The sequence below is a fragment of the Lithobates pipiens genome, unplaced genomic scaffold (genome assembly GCF_037356315.1).
Source record: "Lithobates pipiens isolate NorthernLeopardFrog02 unplaced genomic scaffold, aLitPip1_a1.2 Scaffold_3, whole genome shotgun sequence".
Lineage (NCBI taxonomy): Eukaryota > Metazoa > Chordata > Amphibia > Anura > Ranidae > Lithobates > Lithobates pipiens.
This window is the reverse complement of record NW_027507790.1, coordinates 107,670,140-107,689,047: the sequence shown is the minus strand read 5'-3', so window position 1 is coordinate 107,689,047 and position 18,908 is coordinate 107,670,140. Positions and strand designations below refer to the sequence as shown.

General features: G+C 40.3%; 1 protein-coding gene across 2 annotated transcripts in view; it reads right to left on the bottom strand.

The window, feature by feature from the left end:
• Window positions 1–14,708: 14,708 nt before the first annotated feature.
• CUNH5orf63 (chromosome unknown C5orf63 homolog) overlaps window positions 14,709–18,908 on the bottom strand; it is a 176,313-nt gene continuing 172,113 nt past the window's right edge. For both annotated transcript variants that reach the window (XM_077462155.1, XM_077462154.1), the window contains one exon: window positions 14,709–16,495. In XM_077462155.1, the coding sequence (XP_077318281.1) occupies window positions 16,319–16,495 (177 nt within the window). In that variant the 3' untranslated portion in view covers window positions 14,709–16,318. The remainder of the gene's footprint in view (window positions 16,496–18,908) is intronic.

Genomic DNA, 18,908 nt, shown 5'->3' with positions numbered 1-18,908 from the left:
AGATTGGCGGCCCCATTTTCCACAGGGAGGAGGCTACAGCTCGATCAAGAGAGAGATTGAGAGACTGCAGCCTGGAAAAAAGCTGAGGGAGAAAGCGCTACAGGAAAAAGAATGAGGAGTGTGCTGGGTGGAAGCTAGAGAAAGAGAGAAAGAGCCACGCTGCCCAGCGCCACCAGAGAGAGAGAGCTACACTGCCCTGCGCCACCAGAGGGAGCCACGCTGCCCAGCACCGACATAGGGAGAAAGACTGAGAGACTGCCAGGGTACAGACATGCTACACTACTGACCGGAGGGATCACTGCTGTAGTTTCGCTGGGTCTGGTAAGAGGGCCTATTTGCCATTATCCATTACTTCTCCTAGGGATTGTACTATGTCTGCAGTCTCTGACCATGATAATGTGATAATGACATTGTCGAAAAATGGCGGCGCATGGGTGACCCTAAAATTATGCCCCCCCCCTGAAAAAAGTTCTGCGGACGCCCATGCCTGCATATGGTTTCACTCCCTCTGGTGGACCGACCCGGCTCCCTCGGCTTCAGGCTCCTCTCTGCACAGCCCCAAGGATTCTATAGAATGCGAAACGTCCCTTTTTTGTATATACCAGGTGTATACAGGTCTAATCCTGCTCAGAAAACCCACAACTGCTGAGTTATGGATGATGGCAAACATCATTCTACGAGCACAAAAGTCACTTAATATTTTTGGACACTTGTTATTTTGTTATGGACAATTTTTTTATATATTTCCTATTATATTTTTCCTTGCACATATATTAAGTTTTCACGCACACTAATCTAGTTTTTTGGATGTGTGCACTCATGTAGGCCATTGTGTAGGTCTGGCTATGTTATATATAGCTTTACGTCACATATAGTTGGCCCTGGTTTATGGTGTGTTTTTTTTACTTTCATTTTTTGATTTTCATTTTGGGTTTTTTTTTTCTTTTTTTTTTTTTTGCCTTTTGCATTTTTCTGCGTGTTCTCTATGGACTGACACTAATTATATCACGCATATCTCTGTACACTGCTTTAACTTTTAGAATATTGGATATCTGATGTTGATATGAATTTTCTTAAATAGGTTTACACCACTATGGAGAATTAATATTAGACGTATATTTACAAAGTATCACTATAGTTACTTCTAATAGGAGAGAGTTGGAGGGCACTGAGTTGTCTGGTGGGCTCACCATATACCTTTGTCCCTCCCATCTGAGAGAATATATAGGTTTTTTTTGCATGTAAATCCTAGGGTATACATACTGTATATGGTATGTTCGGTGGGAACTAACATATATGCTCATGTCATAGGTGGGGTCCAAAATATGTTCCCTCTCTCATATAAGGGATTTTTTGGGATATTGAATTGGGAACAAGGCACTCATTAAAATAAAAAAAATGTTTTCCTGGTTATTTTGTCTATATCGCAAGAGTTTAGCAAATGTTATTGTAGATTATTACCTGCCTTAGGTCCATGGATATATTAAGATATGCCATGATAAACTGGTGTGACTGTTGGAGGCATGGCTTTTATGGAGTGTGGATGCAGTAGATGGTGTGTTATTATTTGTGGTCAGTATGCAGACCATGTCTAATTTAAAATTATCTATTGTATTATTGGTGGCCAATATGCTTCAATCAATATGCTACAAAAAAAAACTTTATTCATACTGCCATAGGATATTTTTTCCCCATCTAAACTAGCTTTTTTCATATTCTAATCATGGAAAGGATACATTTCACTGGACCACCTGGAAAAGTTTTCAGCAGAATATACTACCCCTCCAAATACAACAACATCACTTCACACTGGTATTTTACAGGTTACTGTCTATGAAAGAATTCCTAATTGTACTAATCCTGGAGTCTAATGAATGACCTGTTTTGGGTGAATTATAATGCCCTAAATCCCCAATGAACTCAGACATTAACACTCAGGCTCAAATCCTTTTTGTTTATCTAATTTAATACATTAGCCCAAAAATTGTGATCAAACAGGGATTATCTCTTTCAGAGCTAGTTAATATAAATTGTCTCCTAAATAATTTTCAATATGCTAGAGGCAGGTGAAAAGGAGTTATAGGATCAAAGTAGCAAAGCTTCACCAGCGCACCAGATTTAACAAATACAGGGGCATTTATTGTCACACACTCAAAGAGCACTTTGTAAAAATAAAAAATTCCCGTATAAGGGAAATCTGGTGACAGTCTGCAACGTTGGTCCTGTGTTGGATGATGGTGCCATCCGTTGTTTGTTGACCATAGCCTGGGAAAGGTTAAAATGCACTGGATTACACGATCTAGGTAAAAGAATTGTACTCTTACCCAATAATCACAAGGTATTTATAATTCAGTAAAGTAACCTTTACCCTAACTGTGTTAAAATACTTTGGGTCGAATTATATTAGGAGGATAAGATACCTCTATGATACCGCCACAAGCCAAAGAATTAATAAATGCCTCACACGTTTTACTATATATTGGGGGGGGGGGCAAACCAGGGTGACTCCTGTCCCCAAAATTCCCTGTTAGTAAAGAGAAGAACAGCTCTGGTTGCAAACCAGATGACATCTTGTGACACAGGGTGTAAGCAGTGGATTTGACTTCTGTTGGATTGGATGGACAAGATCCATATAATTAAGACACTATTTTTCTAAAAATGTTTGCCCATCACAATTCTTCCTTGTTAATAATAAAAGCTAAATTTTATAAGAATGAATCCCTTATTATAGCTTTCCCTACAGTCAAGCTCAAAACCCAGTTAGCAGTTATCACATAAAAAAATCTATTTAAAGTAGTGGTCTTGCATTCCTGCACACTAATGCCCCATACACACGGTCGGACATTCCGACCACAAAATCCATCGGATTTTGGCCGAAACTTGTGTTGCATACACACGGTCGCACAAAGTTGTCGGAAAATCCAATTGTTCTGAACGAGGTGGCGTCAAACACGTACGTTGGGACTATAAATGGGCCAGTAGCCAATAGCTTTCGCCTCTTAGTTTATGCTGAGCATGTGTGGCACTTTGTTCATCGGAATTGTCTACACGCGATCGGAATTTATGTGATCGGATTTTGTTGTCGGAAAATTTTAGCATGATCTGATCACACATTTTCCATTGGAAAATCCGACCGTGTGTATGAAGCATTACACCTTTTATTTGGCAGTACAGAAGATGTTGTATACAACTGGATGCTACCCATCAAATATATACTGCACTGTGAATCAAGCAGTTGTTGATTCATCTACGTGATTTATTTTGTTTCCAAAAAAAAAGGTGTTGTAATCATACAAATATCCCTTTTACCTTTCACACGTGTTGCAAAAAGCTTTATCCTCTGAAAAATGTTATATTAAAATAGGATTTATTTAGGCAAATGCTACCCATAAACGAATTACAATAGCAGATGGTTAAATATTTCTCATTGACATTTTTATTCTGTAGATACACTGCATTTACATCTACTCCTGAAGAAGCCAGCAGCAACTTGTGAAAGGCGTTGAGTTATACAATGCCTGTGTATTACTGTACATCAACAATTCTAAATATATATATATATATATATATATATATATATATATATGTGGCCACTTAGCAATGTTCTGTTTTATTACTGCCAAATAGTTGGGCCCCTTTGTTTATGCATGTCATATATAATGAATGTTATACATTTTTAATACATTTATAAACCATGTTTACTTTGTATACTCTCATTGATCCTTTTGTGCTCAACTCATTTAAAGTTTCAAGGGCGCGATTCTTTGTTGCACGTTATAGGGGGTTATTTCTCAATTATACATAAAGAGGGAAAACATGGGAATCTCGCCTATTCAAAATAGTAACACTCACCGAATAGATATAGGGAGGTGTGATTAAAAATTAGACTACATTAACACAAAACAATAAAAAACAAATAGATATCGACACACCTGCATGAGTTAAACTACAATTATATATTTTGCCTCAAAAAGTAATGTACATAGAAATAACACCAATCCCTATACCCCCTATATGTTAGGCCAAGGGGAGAGGTCCCCAAGAGAAAAGGGGGGTTCTCTCCTATGGTCTAACCCCACGCAACAACTAAAAACACAAACTGCGTAAATGGAGAAAACCCTCACAAAAGGGAGGGGACACACAAATCACACAGTCTGCAGACCTTATCCCTCCCCTAGTATAAACCCCCCCTATATATGCCTGAAAAAACATATAGGTCACCCATAGGACCAAGATGATGCAAGCATTTCCTAATGTGGGGCAGTGTATTCACGTTTTTTCAGGAATACACTGCCACATTAGGAATTGTTTGCATCATCTTGGTCCTATGGATGACCTATGTGTTTTTTCAGGTATATATAGGGGGTGTTTATGCTAGGGGAGGGATAAGGTCTGCAGACTGTGTGTCCCCTCCCTTTTGTGAGGGATTTCTCCATTCACACCATTTACACAGTTTGTGTTTTTAGTTGGGCGGAGTTAGACCATAGGGGAGAACCCCCCTTTTCTCTTGGGGACCTCTCCCCTTGGCCTAACATATAGGGGGGTATAGGGATTGGTGTTTTTTCTATGTACATTGCTTTTTTAGGCAAAATAAATAATTGTAGTTTAAGACCCCTTTCACACTACCGATCCGTTCAGGTCTGCCTGTCAGTTTTTCAGGCGGACCAGAACAGATGCTCCATAGACCTCTATGGAGCGCCGGATGTCAGCGGTGACATGTCCGCTGACATCTGACCCGCTCTGATCCGAAAAAGTGTGACGGAGGAAAAAGCTATTTTCCCATCCGTAAGCGGATCAGATAGGGTGACGATGGACATTGTGGTCTGTCGTCACCCGATCTTCCATAGGGGAGAGTGGCGCTGTGACAGGTCCGTCCCTGCACAGTGTGCGGAGACAGACCTGTCATCTTCCTGCTCAGCAGAGATCACTCTGGCGATCCCCGCTGAGCAAGTGGATATCCACGGGGCGGATCTGCACTGATCCGCCCCATGTGAAAGGACCCTAACTCATGCAAGTGTGTGGATATCTATTTTTTTTTTTATTTTTTTTGTGTTGATGTTATTTCTAAATTAGTTGGCCATTTTTTAAATCCTTCTTACATTCTACCATTTGTTGCCTTCCTGAATACTTAATTAAAGTGGAGGGCCACCCTGAAAAAAAAATACATTAAAAATTAGAAAAAAATCATTAAAAAAAAATGAAAATTATTTTTTTTTTTACTTACCAGAAATGCCTGTTGCCAAGCACATCATCCTAATCTGCCTCTTCCTCCTCCGCGGAGATCTTCTTTCTTCTCTCCTCCGTGCGGCGTCTTCTGGGTAATCGGTCGTGCTGTGTTCTGGGAACCGTGTGTCCCAGAACATAGCGCGTCCCATTCACAAAGCGCTGCACGACTCGCGCATGCGCAGTAGGAAACGGGTAGTGAAGCCGCAAGGCTCCACTGCCTGTTTCCCTTACATAGAATGGTGGCGCCGGGATCCGAGAGGTGGACGGGTCGGCTTCGGGCGGTCGACATCGCGGGCGCCCTGGACAGGTAAGTCGGCTTATTAAGTCAGCAGCTACAGTGTTTGTAGCTGCTGACTTTAAATTTTTTTTTTTTTAACCGGCCCTCCTCTTTAAATAGAAAAATCTGTTGCTAAATCAATGGAGTAAAAAAAATGGTCTCTAGCTACTAACAGTAAATTTCTATAAAGTTGCAAATACTTCTTACCCTCAGTGAAAGCATTCCCGCTGCCAATATATAAAAAAAGTGCATGGAACATATGTGTATCTACTTATATATTTTTTTTTACGATTGGTGATTTTCTTTAAAACAGCTTTTTGTATATCCACAAAGCAATCTAATGAGTGAAAGTAATACATTATATGGAAAAGGAATATAAAACAATAACATTTAACTACTGTATAGATCCACTTAACGTGAATGACATTATGAACAAAGCACTGAAGGTCACCACTGGGAAAGTACAAGGTTCTTTTATTAAAGTCTGGCTGTCCTCCAGCGGGCAGGGTGCTCCTTCACTGCACCTAGGAATCTGCGCATTGCATCAAGACACAATTTTATTGACACTTTTGGGAAGAAATGTGATCAAAATACTAATGTCTATGCTGTAAATTGATATCACATTTTGTATGAGTTGGTGCTAAATTAAACACGAACAATGCATGAGTGTAATATGCAGTGAACAGAACACAAAGTGCTAGAACAATCAACTTTATGTCACATCAACATTTTTTAAATAAACACATTAAATAAAATTAAAAAATATTTTTTTCATAACAATTAGCAATGTGCTCTCTAAATGATGAATGCAAAATAATCCTCATACAGACATCTACCTAAATTTAGGTGACTAATATAAATAATGACAATTTAATACTATTAGTGACTACTTTTTTATTTTTGTTCTGCGATGAAAGCTGTGCTAGCTACCTACCTAGTTGCCCTTAATAAACTATAGAAAAGCACTGTTATGATTATTCTAGTTGGTTATTAGTAGGTTTGTGCCTTAGTGGTTTGCATGCAGAATGTCATACCAAGTTATAGTTTTTTTTTTAATCCCAAAAAGTTCTTAATAGTATTAAAATGGACATAAAGTGCAAACAAAAATGCTAACAATGACATGTACCTATGCTGTGCATATTCAGTCAAAGGAATCGATAAGACAAGGTCTCTGCAATATAGCATACACAGAAGGAATGTATGTATTACACAGACAATAAGCAAGTTATCAGATTGCTAAAGACAAATGAAATGAGAGATATAATCACAGCATGTTTGCAGAAATAAATGCAAATTTATAATATAGCCAGGCCAATATAATTATAGTGGGATTGGTTGAGAAACTAGGGAACCCTAACCAAAAGTTTTGTGTGCCGTCTCGAAACAGGAATATCTGGAACCTAGAAGTACCTTTAGAAACAACAGATCATAAATAAGTATATGGGACTGCATAAGCGTACTTACAAATTTTCAGAATTTTTTTCAAGCAACCTCTTTGGTCATCAGTCAGTTTCTTACATGGGAGCATGTTATTACTCTCTACTTTCCATTGTTGTAAGTTAGGCACCAACGTGTATTCAAAAATATGCATCATATGTGTGCAAAATGTGACAATGAATTCAAGTTTTTGTTCACCAAAACCAGAAGTCTGCCAAGCAAAATAGGTGAGTTGGAAGCTCTGGTGCACTATGATTTAATTGGTACTGCCAAATCTTGGCTTCATTCTTCACATGACTGGGCTATTATTCCTGGCTATGCTCTCTTTCAGAAAGACAGGGTAAAACAGAGGAGTGGTGTCTGTCTCTATGTGAGAAGTGATCTCAAAACAAGTGTGAAACAGAGGGAAAAAGGAAACCCCCTAAACAGAGCTATGGGCGGGCCAAGCTGCTTGTAAAAGGTATATTTTATTGCACAGAAAAAAATCATTGTACATAGTGCAAACACTGGGTACCCATCACCCACACCTGAACTTGCTTAAAAAGTAAGACAACGTTGTCTATTTAAAAACAATTATTTCACATATGGTTCATGTATACATCAAATACCCACTCTAAAGCTTACTAGTAAGGTACAAGAGATGACTGGGGATTGGCTCAGGGATCCTGGTGCGTATCACCATTGGTCAGTGTGTTCAGCCCATTATCTATGCTCTGGGAGCCCCCAGCTGGGGGATACATTGGAGTAATGATAAAAGTTAGCTGTACACTTGAAGTAAAGTCCCTGGGACAGTGTACAGCTAGTTGAGTTGATAAACTGCAGTTAAATCCTATATGAAGGGTGGTATATAGTAACTGTTAGTTAATAGTCTGGATATCCAGTCATTAGTAACACCATATGATGCAAGACTAGATCAAAGTACAGTCCCAGAGAATAGGCAGCTGAGGAAGATTTCCTCAAGTCAGAACAGGCATGGTGTTACCACATTTAAGGCAGAATCACGTGGACCACTGGTCCACTCACCCAGCCATATTGAACAGGGAACATTGATGCTCAGGCAGGTGTCCCTAGGGATCACACACTGCATAGGGGTTGACAGCTAGAGTGCTCTACTGCCGCATATTGATCCGGGTAGCTTCACTGGGGAATCTGCTGAACGCTGTATACTGATGAGTCTGCAAATCAAGGGACGCTGTGCATGTATGCACATATATAGAATGGTGTAGCAGGTACTCAATGAAAAAGGACCTAGTTGATGGAGAGTGTGATGAGTCTGAAGCATTATGGGTGGAACTGTACATGGGTGTGCATACTATAAAGGTTAACATTGGAGTTTGTTATAGACCTCCCAGTGTTAAAGAGGAGGTGGAGACTGAGCTCCTTGCACAGATGGAAAGGGCTGCAAGGGCTGGGACAGTGATAATAATGGGGGATTTTAACTACATGGAAATTGACTGGAGGAATGGCACTGCTGGGACAGTTAAAGGGCAAAAAATTTTAAACCCATTTCAAGACAATTTTTTGGTCCAGTTTATTGAGGCCCCAACTCCTCTGCTGGAGCTGATAATCTCAAACCATTCAGAGCTTATTACTAATATTCATATGAAAGAACATCTGGTTAGCAGTGACCATAATACGATTTCATTTAATGTTAGCTGTAAGCAACAAACACAAACGGGAAAGATAAAAACACTTAACTTTAAGAGAGCAAATTTTCCAAGGATGAGGGCTGCTCTCCAGGACTTAGACTGGGAGGGAATATCAGCATCGATGAACACAGGACAGAAATGGTAATTCTTCAAAAAGATTGTATGTGAACTCACTGCAATGCATATTCCCATGGACAATAAGTTTAAAATGCTAAAAATAAAACTTATGTGGCTCACGGCCAAAGTTAAAAAAGTTATAAATAATAAGAAAAGAGCTTTAAAAAAAAGAAAAAAAAAAAAAAAGAAGGAACGCTGTCATTGTTTAAATATTAAATAAAATATAACAGAATATGTAAAAAGGCAATCAAGGCCGCAAAAATTCAAAACTGATAACAGATTACAAAAGATAGCAAGGCAAACCCCAAAAAATTCTTCAAATATATTAATAGTAAAAAGGTCATATCTGAGCATGTAGGCCCTTTACAAAATAATCTAGAGTGGATGACTGAGGACAAAGTGAAGGCAAATTTATTAAATACTTTCTTCAGCTCTATGTATACAAAGGAGCATAGGGGAGCTCATGTCTATAATAGGGATGGTATTGACACAGCCCCAAATGATGCATAATGGCTTAAAAGTGATATCCAGAATGTCCAGAAATATTTAGACAGAATAAAGGAGGATAAAGCACCTGGACTAGATGGCATCCACCCATCCTAAAAGAATTGAGCTCTGTCATTTCAAAGCCATTGTTTCTAATTTTTAGGGACTAGTTGAATTTTGCAAAAGCATTTGACACAGTTTCCCACGCATGGCTAATGTGTAAGGTAATGTCTACAGGTTTGGAAAGATCAATTGGTAAATGGATAGAAAACTGGTTTAATGCTGATAAATGTAAAGTTATGCACTTGGGGGGCTAGAAATATGCATGCATCATACATACTAGGGGGACTGCAACTGGGGGAATCCATAGTGGCAAAGGATTTGGGGGAGTTGGTAGATCATAAGCTTAACAAAAGTATGTAATGCCAAGCTGCCGTTTCCAAAGTGAGAAAAGTCCTTTCTTGTATTAGGAGCAGTGGTGGCTGGTGAAGTTTTTGGATGGGGGGCGCCAGACACCGCCCATCATTTTGGCCCCTCCCGCTTCTCATAAACCACGCCCCTTATGTAATCTGAAAAAAAATTGGCGTGGGTTCCCCCTCCGAGAGCATACCAGGCCCTTAGGTCTGGTATGGATTCCAAGGGGAACCCCCTACGCCGAAAAAAACGGCGTGGGGGTCCCCCCCAGATCCTTATCCGAGCACGCTACCCGGCCGGCCAGGAAAGGGGGTGGGGACGAGCGGGCGGCCCCCCCTCCTGAGCCGTACCAGGCCGCGCGTGCGGCCCCCCCACCCCAAAGCACCTTGTCCCCATGTTGATGAGGACAAGGGCCTCTTCCCGACAACCCTGGCCGTTGGTTGTCGGGGTCTGCGGGCGGGGGGCTTATCAGAATCGGGGAGCCCCCTTTAATAAGGGGGCCCCGGATACCGGCCCCCCACCCTATGTGAATGAGTATGGGGTACAATGTTCCCCTACCCATTCACCTGTGAAAAAAAGTACAAAAAAAACACAACACAGGGTTAAAATATTTTATTGCACAGCTCCGGGGGTCTTCCGTCTTCGAGGGTCTTCCTGCCGGACTCCTCCTCTATCTTCTTGTAGCTCTTTTGCTAGCGGAGGAGCCCTGCTTTCTTCTTTGCCGCCGGCCTCTTCTTCCGACTTCGGGGGTCTTGTCCCCCTCTTCGGTTCTTCTGCTGGGCCACCACGCCTTCTTATAGCTCTTTTACAGGCGGTGGCCCGGTCTTCTGTCGCCGCCGCCCGTTCTTCTCCGCCCCCCCTCCCCCAAGGCACCCCCCCATGTTGAGGGCACGCGGCCTGGTACGGCTCAGGAGGGGGGCCGCCCGCTCGTCCCCACCCCCTTTCCTGGCCGGCCGGGTAGCGTGCTCGGATAAGGGTCTGGTGTGGATCTGGGGGGGACCCCCACGCCGTTTTTTCGGCGTAGGGGGCTCCCCTTGGAATCCATACCAGACCTAAGGGCCTGGTATGCTCTCGGAGGGGGACCCCACATCAAATTTTTTTTCAGAAATTTGGCGTGGAGTTCCCCCTTCAGAGCTCATTCTCTGATTGGCCACGGCAAAAGTCGCCTGGCCTGGGGAAACCTTTCTGGCGGTGAAAGCTTTTTTTCCATTCATTCAGCTAAATGCATGAACATTCTCAACAAAGTAGAAACTAGAAAGCCTTTATGCGGTGACTCACCTCCTGCCTCACTGTCTTGCAGCTCCGCTCGGGCTGAGGAACGGAGCTGCTGACGTCACTTCCGGGGTTCGTGAAGCAGCCGAAAGCCGGAAGTGACCTGCCTGTCTAAGAATGACAATGCTCCCGCCCGTAGAATCACAGTGATTTTACGGGCGGAAGCTAGTCGGCGTTCTGCAGTGCGCCGCAAGGCGGGTTTTTAACCCGCAAATGAAGCGCCATGGATGCAATCTTGTGATTGCATCGACGTGGCGCTTCTCATAGTGCACTGTGACCGGTGCCACAGTACACTATGTTAAATTGTTAAATGAAATATTTTTTTTTTTCTTAAATGTTTTAAAGGGCCCGTTTTTTTTTTTTTTATTATTTTTTTTTTACTTTTTTTTTTTTAAACCTAGTGGGAGGGGGGGGGGGGGGGCGGCGCCCGGGCGCCCCCTATGGGCGGGCCGCCACTGATTAGGAGAGGTATGGACTCCAGAGAGAGATATAATTTTGCCCTGTATAAATCATTAGAAAGACCTCATCTGGAATATGCAGTTCAGTTTTGGGCACCAGTTCTCAAAAAGGACATCGGGAAACTGGAGAAAGTGCAGAGAAGGGTAACCAAACTGATAAGAGGCATGGAGGAGCTCAGGTATGAGAGATTAGAGGAACTGAATTTCTTCTCTCTTGAGAAGAGGAGATTAAGGGGGATATGATCAGCATGTATAAACACATAAGTGGTCCATATAGTGAACTTGGTGTTGAGTTATTCACTTTAAGGTCATCACAGAGGATAAGGGGGCATGCTTTACGTCTAGAGGAAAAAAGATTTTATCTCCAAATGCCGAAAGGTTTTTTCATAATAAGAGCTGTGAAAATGTGGAATAGACTCCCTCCAGAGGTGGTTCTGGCCAGCTCAGTAGATTTCATTAAAAAGGTCTGTATTCCTTCCTTATTGAACATAAAATAACTGGGTATTAACATTTATAGGTGAAGTTGATTCAGGAAAAATCCAATTGCCTCTCGGGGGATCAGGAAGAATTATTTTTTTCCCCTGCTGTAGCAAATTGGATCTTGCTTTGCTGGGTTTGTTGCCTTCCTCTGGATCAACTGTGGGTTAAGGATTGTGTATATGGAATTGTATGTTTTTTTTGGTTGAACTGGATGGACTTGTGTATTTTTTCAACCTAACTATGTAACCAAAGTATGGATGCACACCTTAGCTATCAGCATCGTGGCATCATGCTTTTCTTCAGCAGGGACAAGTAAGCTGGTCAGAATTGATGGAAAGAAGGAGGGAGCCAAATACGATACAATCTTAGAGGAAAACCTGTTAAGCCCAATACACACTATCAGTTTTTCTGCTGAGTTTTTCCTTCAGGTTTACCAAAACCATGTAGTGCAAGGGCCTGCCTGATTGCATACACATTGAAACTCCTGAGGTTTGACCTAATTTTATATGGTTTTGGTAAATCTGAAGGAAAATTCAGCAGAAAAACTGATAGTGTGTATGGGGCTTTAGAGTCTGCAAAATACTTGAGACTGGGGCGGAGGTTCACCTTCCACTAGGACAACAACCCTAAACATACAGCCAGAGCTACAATGGAATGGTTTAGAGCAAACCATATTCATGTGTTAGAATGGCCCAGTCAAAGTCCAGACCTAAATCCAATTGTGAATCTGTTACAAGACTTGAAAATTGCTGTTCACAGACGTTCTCCATCCAATCTGACAAAGCTTGAGCTATTTTGCAAAGAAGAATGGGCAAAAATGCCACTCTCTAGATGTGCAAAGCTGGTAGAGACATACACAAAAACACTTGCAGCTGTAATTGCAGCGAAAGGTGGTTCTACAAAGTATTGATTCGGGGGGCTGAATACAAATGTACGCACACTTTTCAGATATTTATTTGTAAAACATTTTGAAAACTATTTTTTTCCTTCCACTTCACAATTATGTGCCACTTTGTGTTGGTTTATTACATAAAATCCCAATAAAATGCATTTACGTTTTTGGTTGTAAAATTACAAAATGTGGAAAATTTCAAGGGGTGTGAATACTTTTTCATGGCACTGAAAATAGACCAGTGCTGCACTGTCATGGTTATGCAGTGATCTTTCTCTGTCTGCTTACCTCTCCTCGTTTTCAGACTAAGAGGACAGCCACTTCCACCTGGTGGTTTTTATAACCTCTTCTCTAAGCATGGCTCCACCCCAGGCCCCATGAGGGAACCCTATATTAACCTGTGCACTGCAAGCTAGTGGTGCTGCTCAACCATTGTGTATTCACTGTGTGTTTGGCTTCCTGTTTCCTGCTTGCTTGTGTTCTACGTTTGTCTCTGTTACCGACCTTGGTGTGTTCTCGACTATTCCTTTTTGCTCGTGACCCTGACTTTTTGGCATGTCCCTGACTATCCCTGTCTACCTGTGACCCTGAACCTTTGGCGTGTACTCTGTTGTTCCTGTCTGCTAGTTGCCCTGACCTCTGCTTTATCCCTTTACTATCCTTGTTGTTTCAGCCTACTGTTTCCTTCTCCTGTAGTCTACTGTGAGCGTGAGCTGTAAGACCCTAGGGGCCGCCACCTGGAGCCAGACTGCAGCGCAGTCCATCCTCACCGCTAGAGGCTCTGGTGAACACCCCCTGGATCTTAGACTCCGTGCCTTGGGGAATCTATTCTCTAGCTCCAACTGGGATCTGTGTTAATGATTCAGTAGACCTGCTTCCTGAACATCCCTGGGAACAATCCGCATCAGTTAGTCCTAGGGTCCACTATCTTAGCGGTGCACTTCCGATTCCTACGGAGTGCATCTGTCACCTGGTCTCAGGTGACCTGACATGCACATTACACCTTCAGGACACTTGCATAACATTCAACGGTAAAATATTTTGTGTATTGAGCAACAAGCAATGTGTACTGTATAGTTAAAAAAAATTTTTAATCTAATAATTTTTTTTTTTTTCAGATTTTTTTTAAACCACTTCCATACTGAGCCTATTCTGGCACTCCTCTCCTAAGTATAAAAATCATATTTTTTGCTAGGAAATTACTCAGAAACCCCAAACATTATATATGTTTTTTTAAGCAGACTCTAGGGAATAAAATGGTGATCATTGCAACTTTTTACATCACACAGTATTTGCACAGGAATTGTTTTAAACGTTTTATTTTTTTTATTTTTTTAACAGTTGCATGAATTAAAAAACAAAACAAAAAAAAACAGTAAAGTTAGCCCAATTTTTTTGTATAATGTAAAAGATGATGTTACACAGAGTAAATAGATACCTAGTATATCACGCTTTAAAATTGTGCACAATCGTGGAATGGCACTAAACTTTGGTACTTAAAAATCTCCATAGGTGATGCATTAAAATGTTTTACAGGTTACCAGTTTAGAGTTACAGAGGTGGTCTTGGGCTACAATTGTTGCTCTTGCTCTAATGCAAGCGGCAATACCTCACATGTGTAATTTGAACGTTTACATATGTGGGCAGGACTTATGCCTGCAAGAACGATCAGCGGCTGAACTGCCGCTATGTTTGTTCTTATGGTGCACTGAATCGCCAGCCGAGAAAGATGATATATCTGGATGATGCCTGTAGCCGCAGGCATCATTTAGATATATCCACTCAAAATCCAGGACATCATATGATGTCCTTGGGCTGGTTGGAGTGGTGTGTTTCATTTAAAGAATTAACCCAATCAGCCCAAATAAACTTTTCCCCTTCCTTATTTTACTTTATGCATGTATTTATTTATTGGCTGCTTTATTCTTTAGTCATTAATAAACGTCCATTTTTTGTTCCTTTTGTTTAATATTAGAGTTACATAAAGAAAATGCACAAAATTGAAAAAGAAAACACACTTTAATTTGTAAATAACTTTACATTGCTTTATACCAGAATTGTAACATTTGTGTCATTTTAAATGGGACAAATAAAAGAATAACATTTGTACTTTTTATTTGCAGTAATATTATTTTTTAGCTAATGCCATTCAAAGCAAAAAATATAAAAGCAAAGAAAATAAATTTGCAGACAAAAAGAGAATAACTGTAGCAGAAATGCAATCATTCCTCGGGTCCAGGTGTGACAGCCAAAGTAAAAACCCAACAAAGCTGCTTAGCCTGTAAGTAAGATGTCTATAAAATGAAACACTCCCCTTCCCCCTGAGGTTGCCTGATGGGGTATGGGGAGAGAAGACACACCCAAGGCCTGAGCACAGTCATGTGGTTCTGTGCCCATGCGTAAACAAATATAAAAATTGCAAAAGGTTTATATTTGCAAAGCTGTTTCGGAAGGCTCTGAGAGGGATTATTCTAACAAAATAATTAAAAATTGGCATGTTTTGCACCCACAGTGTATTACTAATCATGTCTTAAAGTGTACGGATAGACAAAATGTACTTTTTTAGTTAGAATACAGCGAGAACAGGTTAAAATCTATCAGTTTATTTTTTTATGTCTGTGTTACACTGGGAAGATTTCCATTCACTTCCTTTCCAAAAGAGAAGATGAAATTTCTAGAGGGTATTCTCATTGGAAGATTTCCTCTCCAATCTTGTTTTGGTGGCAACTGTAAATTTTGGACTTTACCATTACTCTCTACCTCGGTGACAAGACAAAAAGAGAGTGTAAATCTTGCCAGCAGGGGGCACAGACAGCAGTAAATACTTGACAGGGGTTCTAATTTTTTTCTGTACTCTATCCAAAACTATATAAAAATGATTCATACGCTTTAATACTTTTTACTTTGATGGCTATATCTTAATGTGCTGCTTTAGCAGTTCACTTAACAATAACCAATATATTAATATCAAAAATCCACATGTCTTCTGCAACAAAGTAATGGAGAAAATAATGACTATGTATAATGCAAGTCAACCCATAACAACCAACTTCTAATGTGCTTTACTCAAGTAAGATACATTCTGATCCCCTACTCTGGTATGCTGTACTTGCCCGGTTGCTTTAGTGAACATAATATTGATAACGCACATTAGCTGTCTTAAGGTGGCCATTGATGGATTGAAAATCAGTAGGGACCAGCCGAATGTGTGGTCACTGCAGTTGAACAGAAGTCAATCTACTGATTGACTTCTGTTCAAACACTGTCAGATAAAAGCCACTCGATCATCGGCTGCAGCACTGACCTGTGTATTCTGACAGTGGGGAGTCTCCCTGCTGCGCTATTTTATTCTGACAGCGGGGATTCCACCATCCATCTCCAATGTGTGAATGGGGGAATTGGTTCCGTTTTTTTTTTCCTTCAGCCTGGTGGCTGGATGAAAAATCTGAACCATGTAAAGCTACCTTGTCTTAATAAGGCGATGTAAAGAGTACCGATGAGGTGCAAAGTACAAAAGCTCACGGCAACATGTCAAATAATCATACAGTGATGTGATCTCATTGGTTGCTCTGATTGCTACAACACCACAGAATAAATTAATACCAATTGATCAGTGTTCTCCATTTTGCAGCTCCAGTTTACTAAGGGACTTTTCCAGCTTCTTAAGGTTTACCCTGTGCATCATCAGAAATTGTCCATTGAGGTGAAACACAGGAATGTCATATTTATATCGGTCGTACCAGATTGAGTTTTCAGGAAGAGTTATGTCCACTTGTTCTAAAACAAACTTTAAAAAAAAAAGTATAAAATTAATACACAAAAACACAATTTTACACTAGGATTTCTTATTAATCTGGAGTTTATGCATAGTTAAATCATAACTCTAGCCAAAACATTTTCCTTTTTTCTTTCTGGAAAGAATGGGGAAGTGTAAGAATCTCATTTTTTTTATTGTGGTTGGTTGTCTCCTTTTTGGATATATTTCTTCACTTTTCATCTTTTTTAATGATAATCCACATGAATAAGAAGTGAGAACAACTTCCTTAACATGTACATAGGCAGTAATAAAGGTGTTCTAGCAGAATGAGAAAAGTTTTAGAGCCTCTGCCAGGTTTTTCTTACTGTCAGAGCATTACTGTGGAGATTTCCTCTTATTTCCAGTTCAGGCGAAGTGTCAGACAGAAGAAAAAATTAAGACATCTGATCTCATTTAAAAACCTGAGGCTGTTACACTTCTCCAATCTATAGAAAAAGTTTGGTTTGGAGTGGGCTTTAATAAAGCAAACACCAGTAACCTATTGTAAGCAAACATAAATGATCTTTTTAACCAGTTTCAGCTTTTGGAAGGTGAAACCAGTTTAGTTCCTTTGAGTTACTAACTTTTATGCAACATTGCTACATTTTTTTCCCTCAGCCTTAGGAAAGGATAAATGCATGTTTAAAGCATGTACCCACTCACTTGATTCAAAATTAAATCAGAATTAGTAGATCCTAAATCAGACTTTGTTACCCACCCTAACAATGGAGGTCTGCTGGTTACACCATAGTTGGGCACTGTTTCTTAAAATCAGGAGATAATACAGATGAAATAAAAAAGTAGAAAGTCCCTCTGTCTGCTAGCTTATAGTGCTCTGAACATACTACTATGCTTTTAGGAGGTTCGCCACTTACTGGGGTCAGTCACTTAAGGCCTGTACACACAATCAGAACATCAAACAAGAAATACTGCTTTCAAAGCAATCGTACGATAATCTGATCGTTAGTACACAGCTTTTGTCTGAAATTATCTGAAGGGACAAACATGAAAAAAAACCTTGTACAATACCAGATTTTCGTTTAATTAGTACAGTTTTCATCCGAAAATACAATATAAATGCACTACAATACATTACATCACTTTCAAATTTTTATTCAGTTGTACGAGAATTTTTCTACTTTAGTAGCCTCTTCTTTTTTGATATGGGGTCTAGCAAGCCAAAAAAAAAAAAACCCCAGAAGATCATTTGTCTGATAATCTCATCATCTGTGTACCAGGCTTTATGTCCCTTGACTCAGGTTTCTGGGTTGATAAGATAACAGTTCTAGAGGTTAATTTCTGTTAGGGAGTAGGTTGTCAATAAAACCTGTAATAAACAAAATATGTAGGCAGCTTTTTTTGATCTTTTTTTTTTTTTTAGAAAGTTTGGAGACCTCTGGTATAGATGTATCTAAAAAGAATTATGTCTTGCCAATAGCAACCAATCAGCATTCGCCCCCTTTTATGTGGTGGTCAGATACAGTATGAAGAAACCAAAAATGTGCCATATGCTACAGAATTCTTAAAGGGATTGTAAAGGTTTGTTTTTTATTTTCTAAATAGGTTCCTTTAAGCTAGTACATTGTTGGTTCACTTACCTTTTCCTTCGATTTGCCTTCTAAATGTTTTCTTTGTTTGAATTTCTCACTTCCTGTTCCTCCTCAGTAAGCTGTTCTGGCTGACTAAACACCGCTCGGATGATGGTGTGAAGTTTACTGAGGAGAAACAGGAAGTGAGAAATTCAGACTATGAAAAAAAAAAAACATTTAGAAGGGAAATCAAAGGAAAAAGTAAGTGAACCAACAATGCACTAGCTTAAAGGAACCTATTTAGAAACGAAAAAAAAACAAAGCTTTACAACTCCTTTAAAATATTGTTTGGATGACCATGAAGACACAGACCTTTGTAGAAGACACTAGTAGTTGAGAACCACTGATCTGGACAAGATACTTTTTAATATATAAACTGAGAAAGCAAGAAATATTATCCAAGAGTGGTCTCTGGGTTGTCAGCTATTACCTCTTTAACCGATTGCCGATATACGTCAGCAGAAGGGCACATACAGGCATATTAATGTACCTGTACGTTACCCTTTAAGAAGCGATTTGCAGGCGCACACACGCCACCACCGTGAGGTCCGTGAGTGTAATCGTGGGTCCTGCGGACTCTATGTCCGCGGGAATCCCCGCGATCGTCTCATGGAGAGGAAGAACGGGAAAATACTGATGTAAACAAGCATTTCCCCATTCTGCCTAATGACACTGATAATAGCTCCCTGTAATCGGGAGCGGTGATCAGTGTTGTGTCACACATAGCCCCCCCCCCCCCCCACAGTTAGAATCACTGCCTAGGACACACTTAATCCCTACAGCGCCACCTAGTGGTTAACCCCTTCACTGGCAGT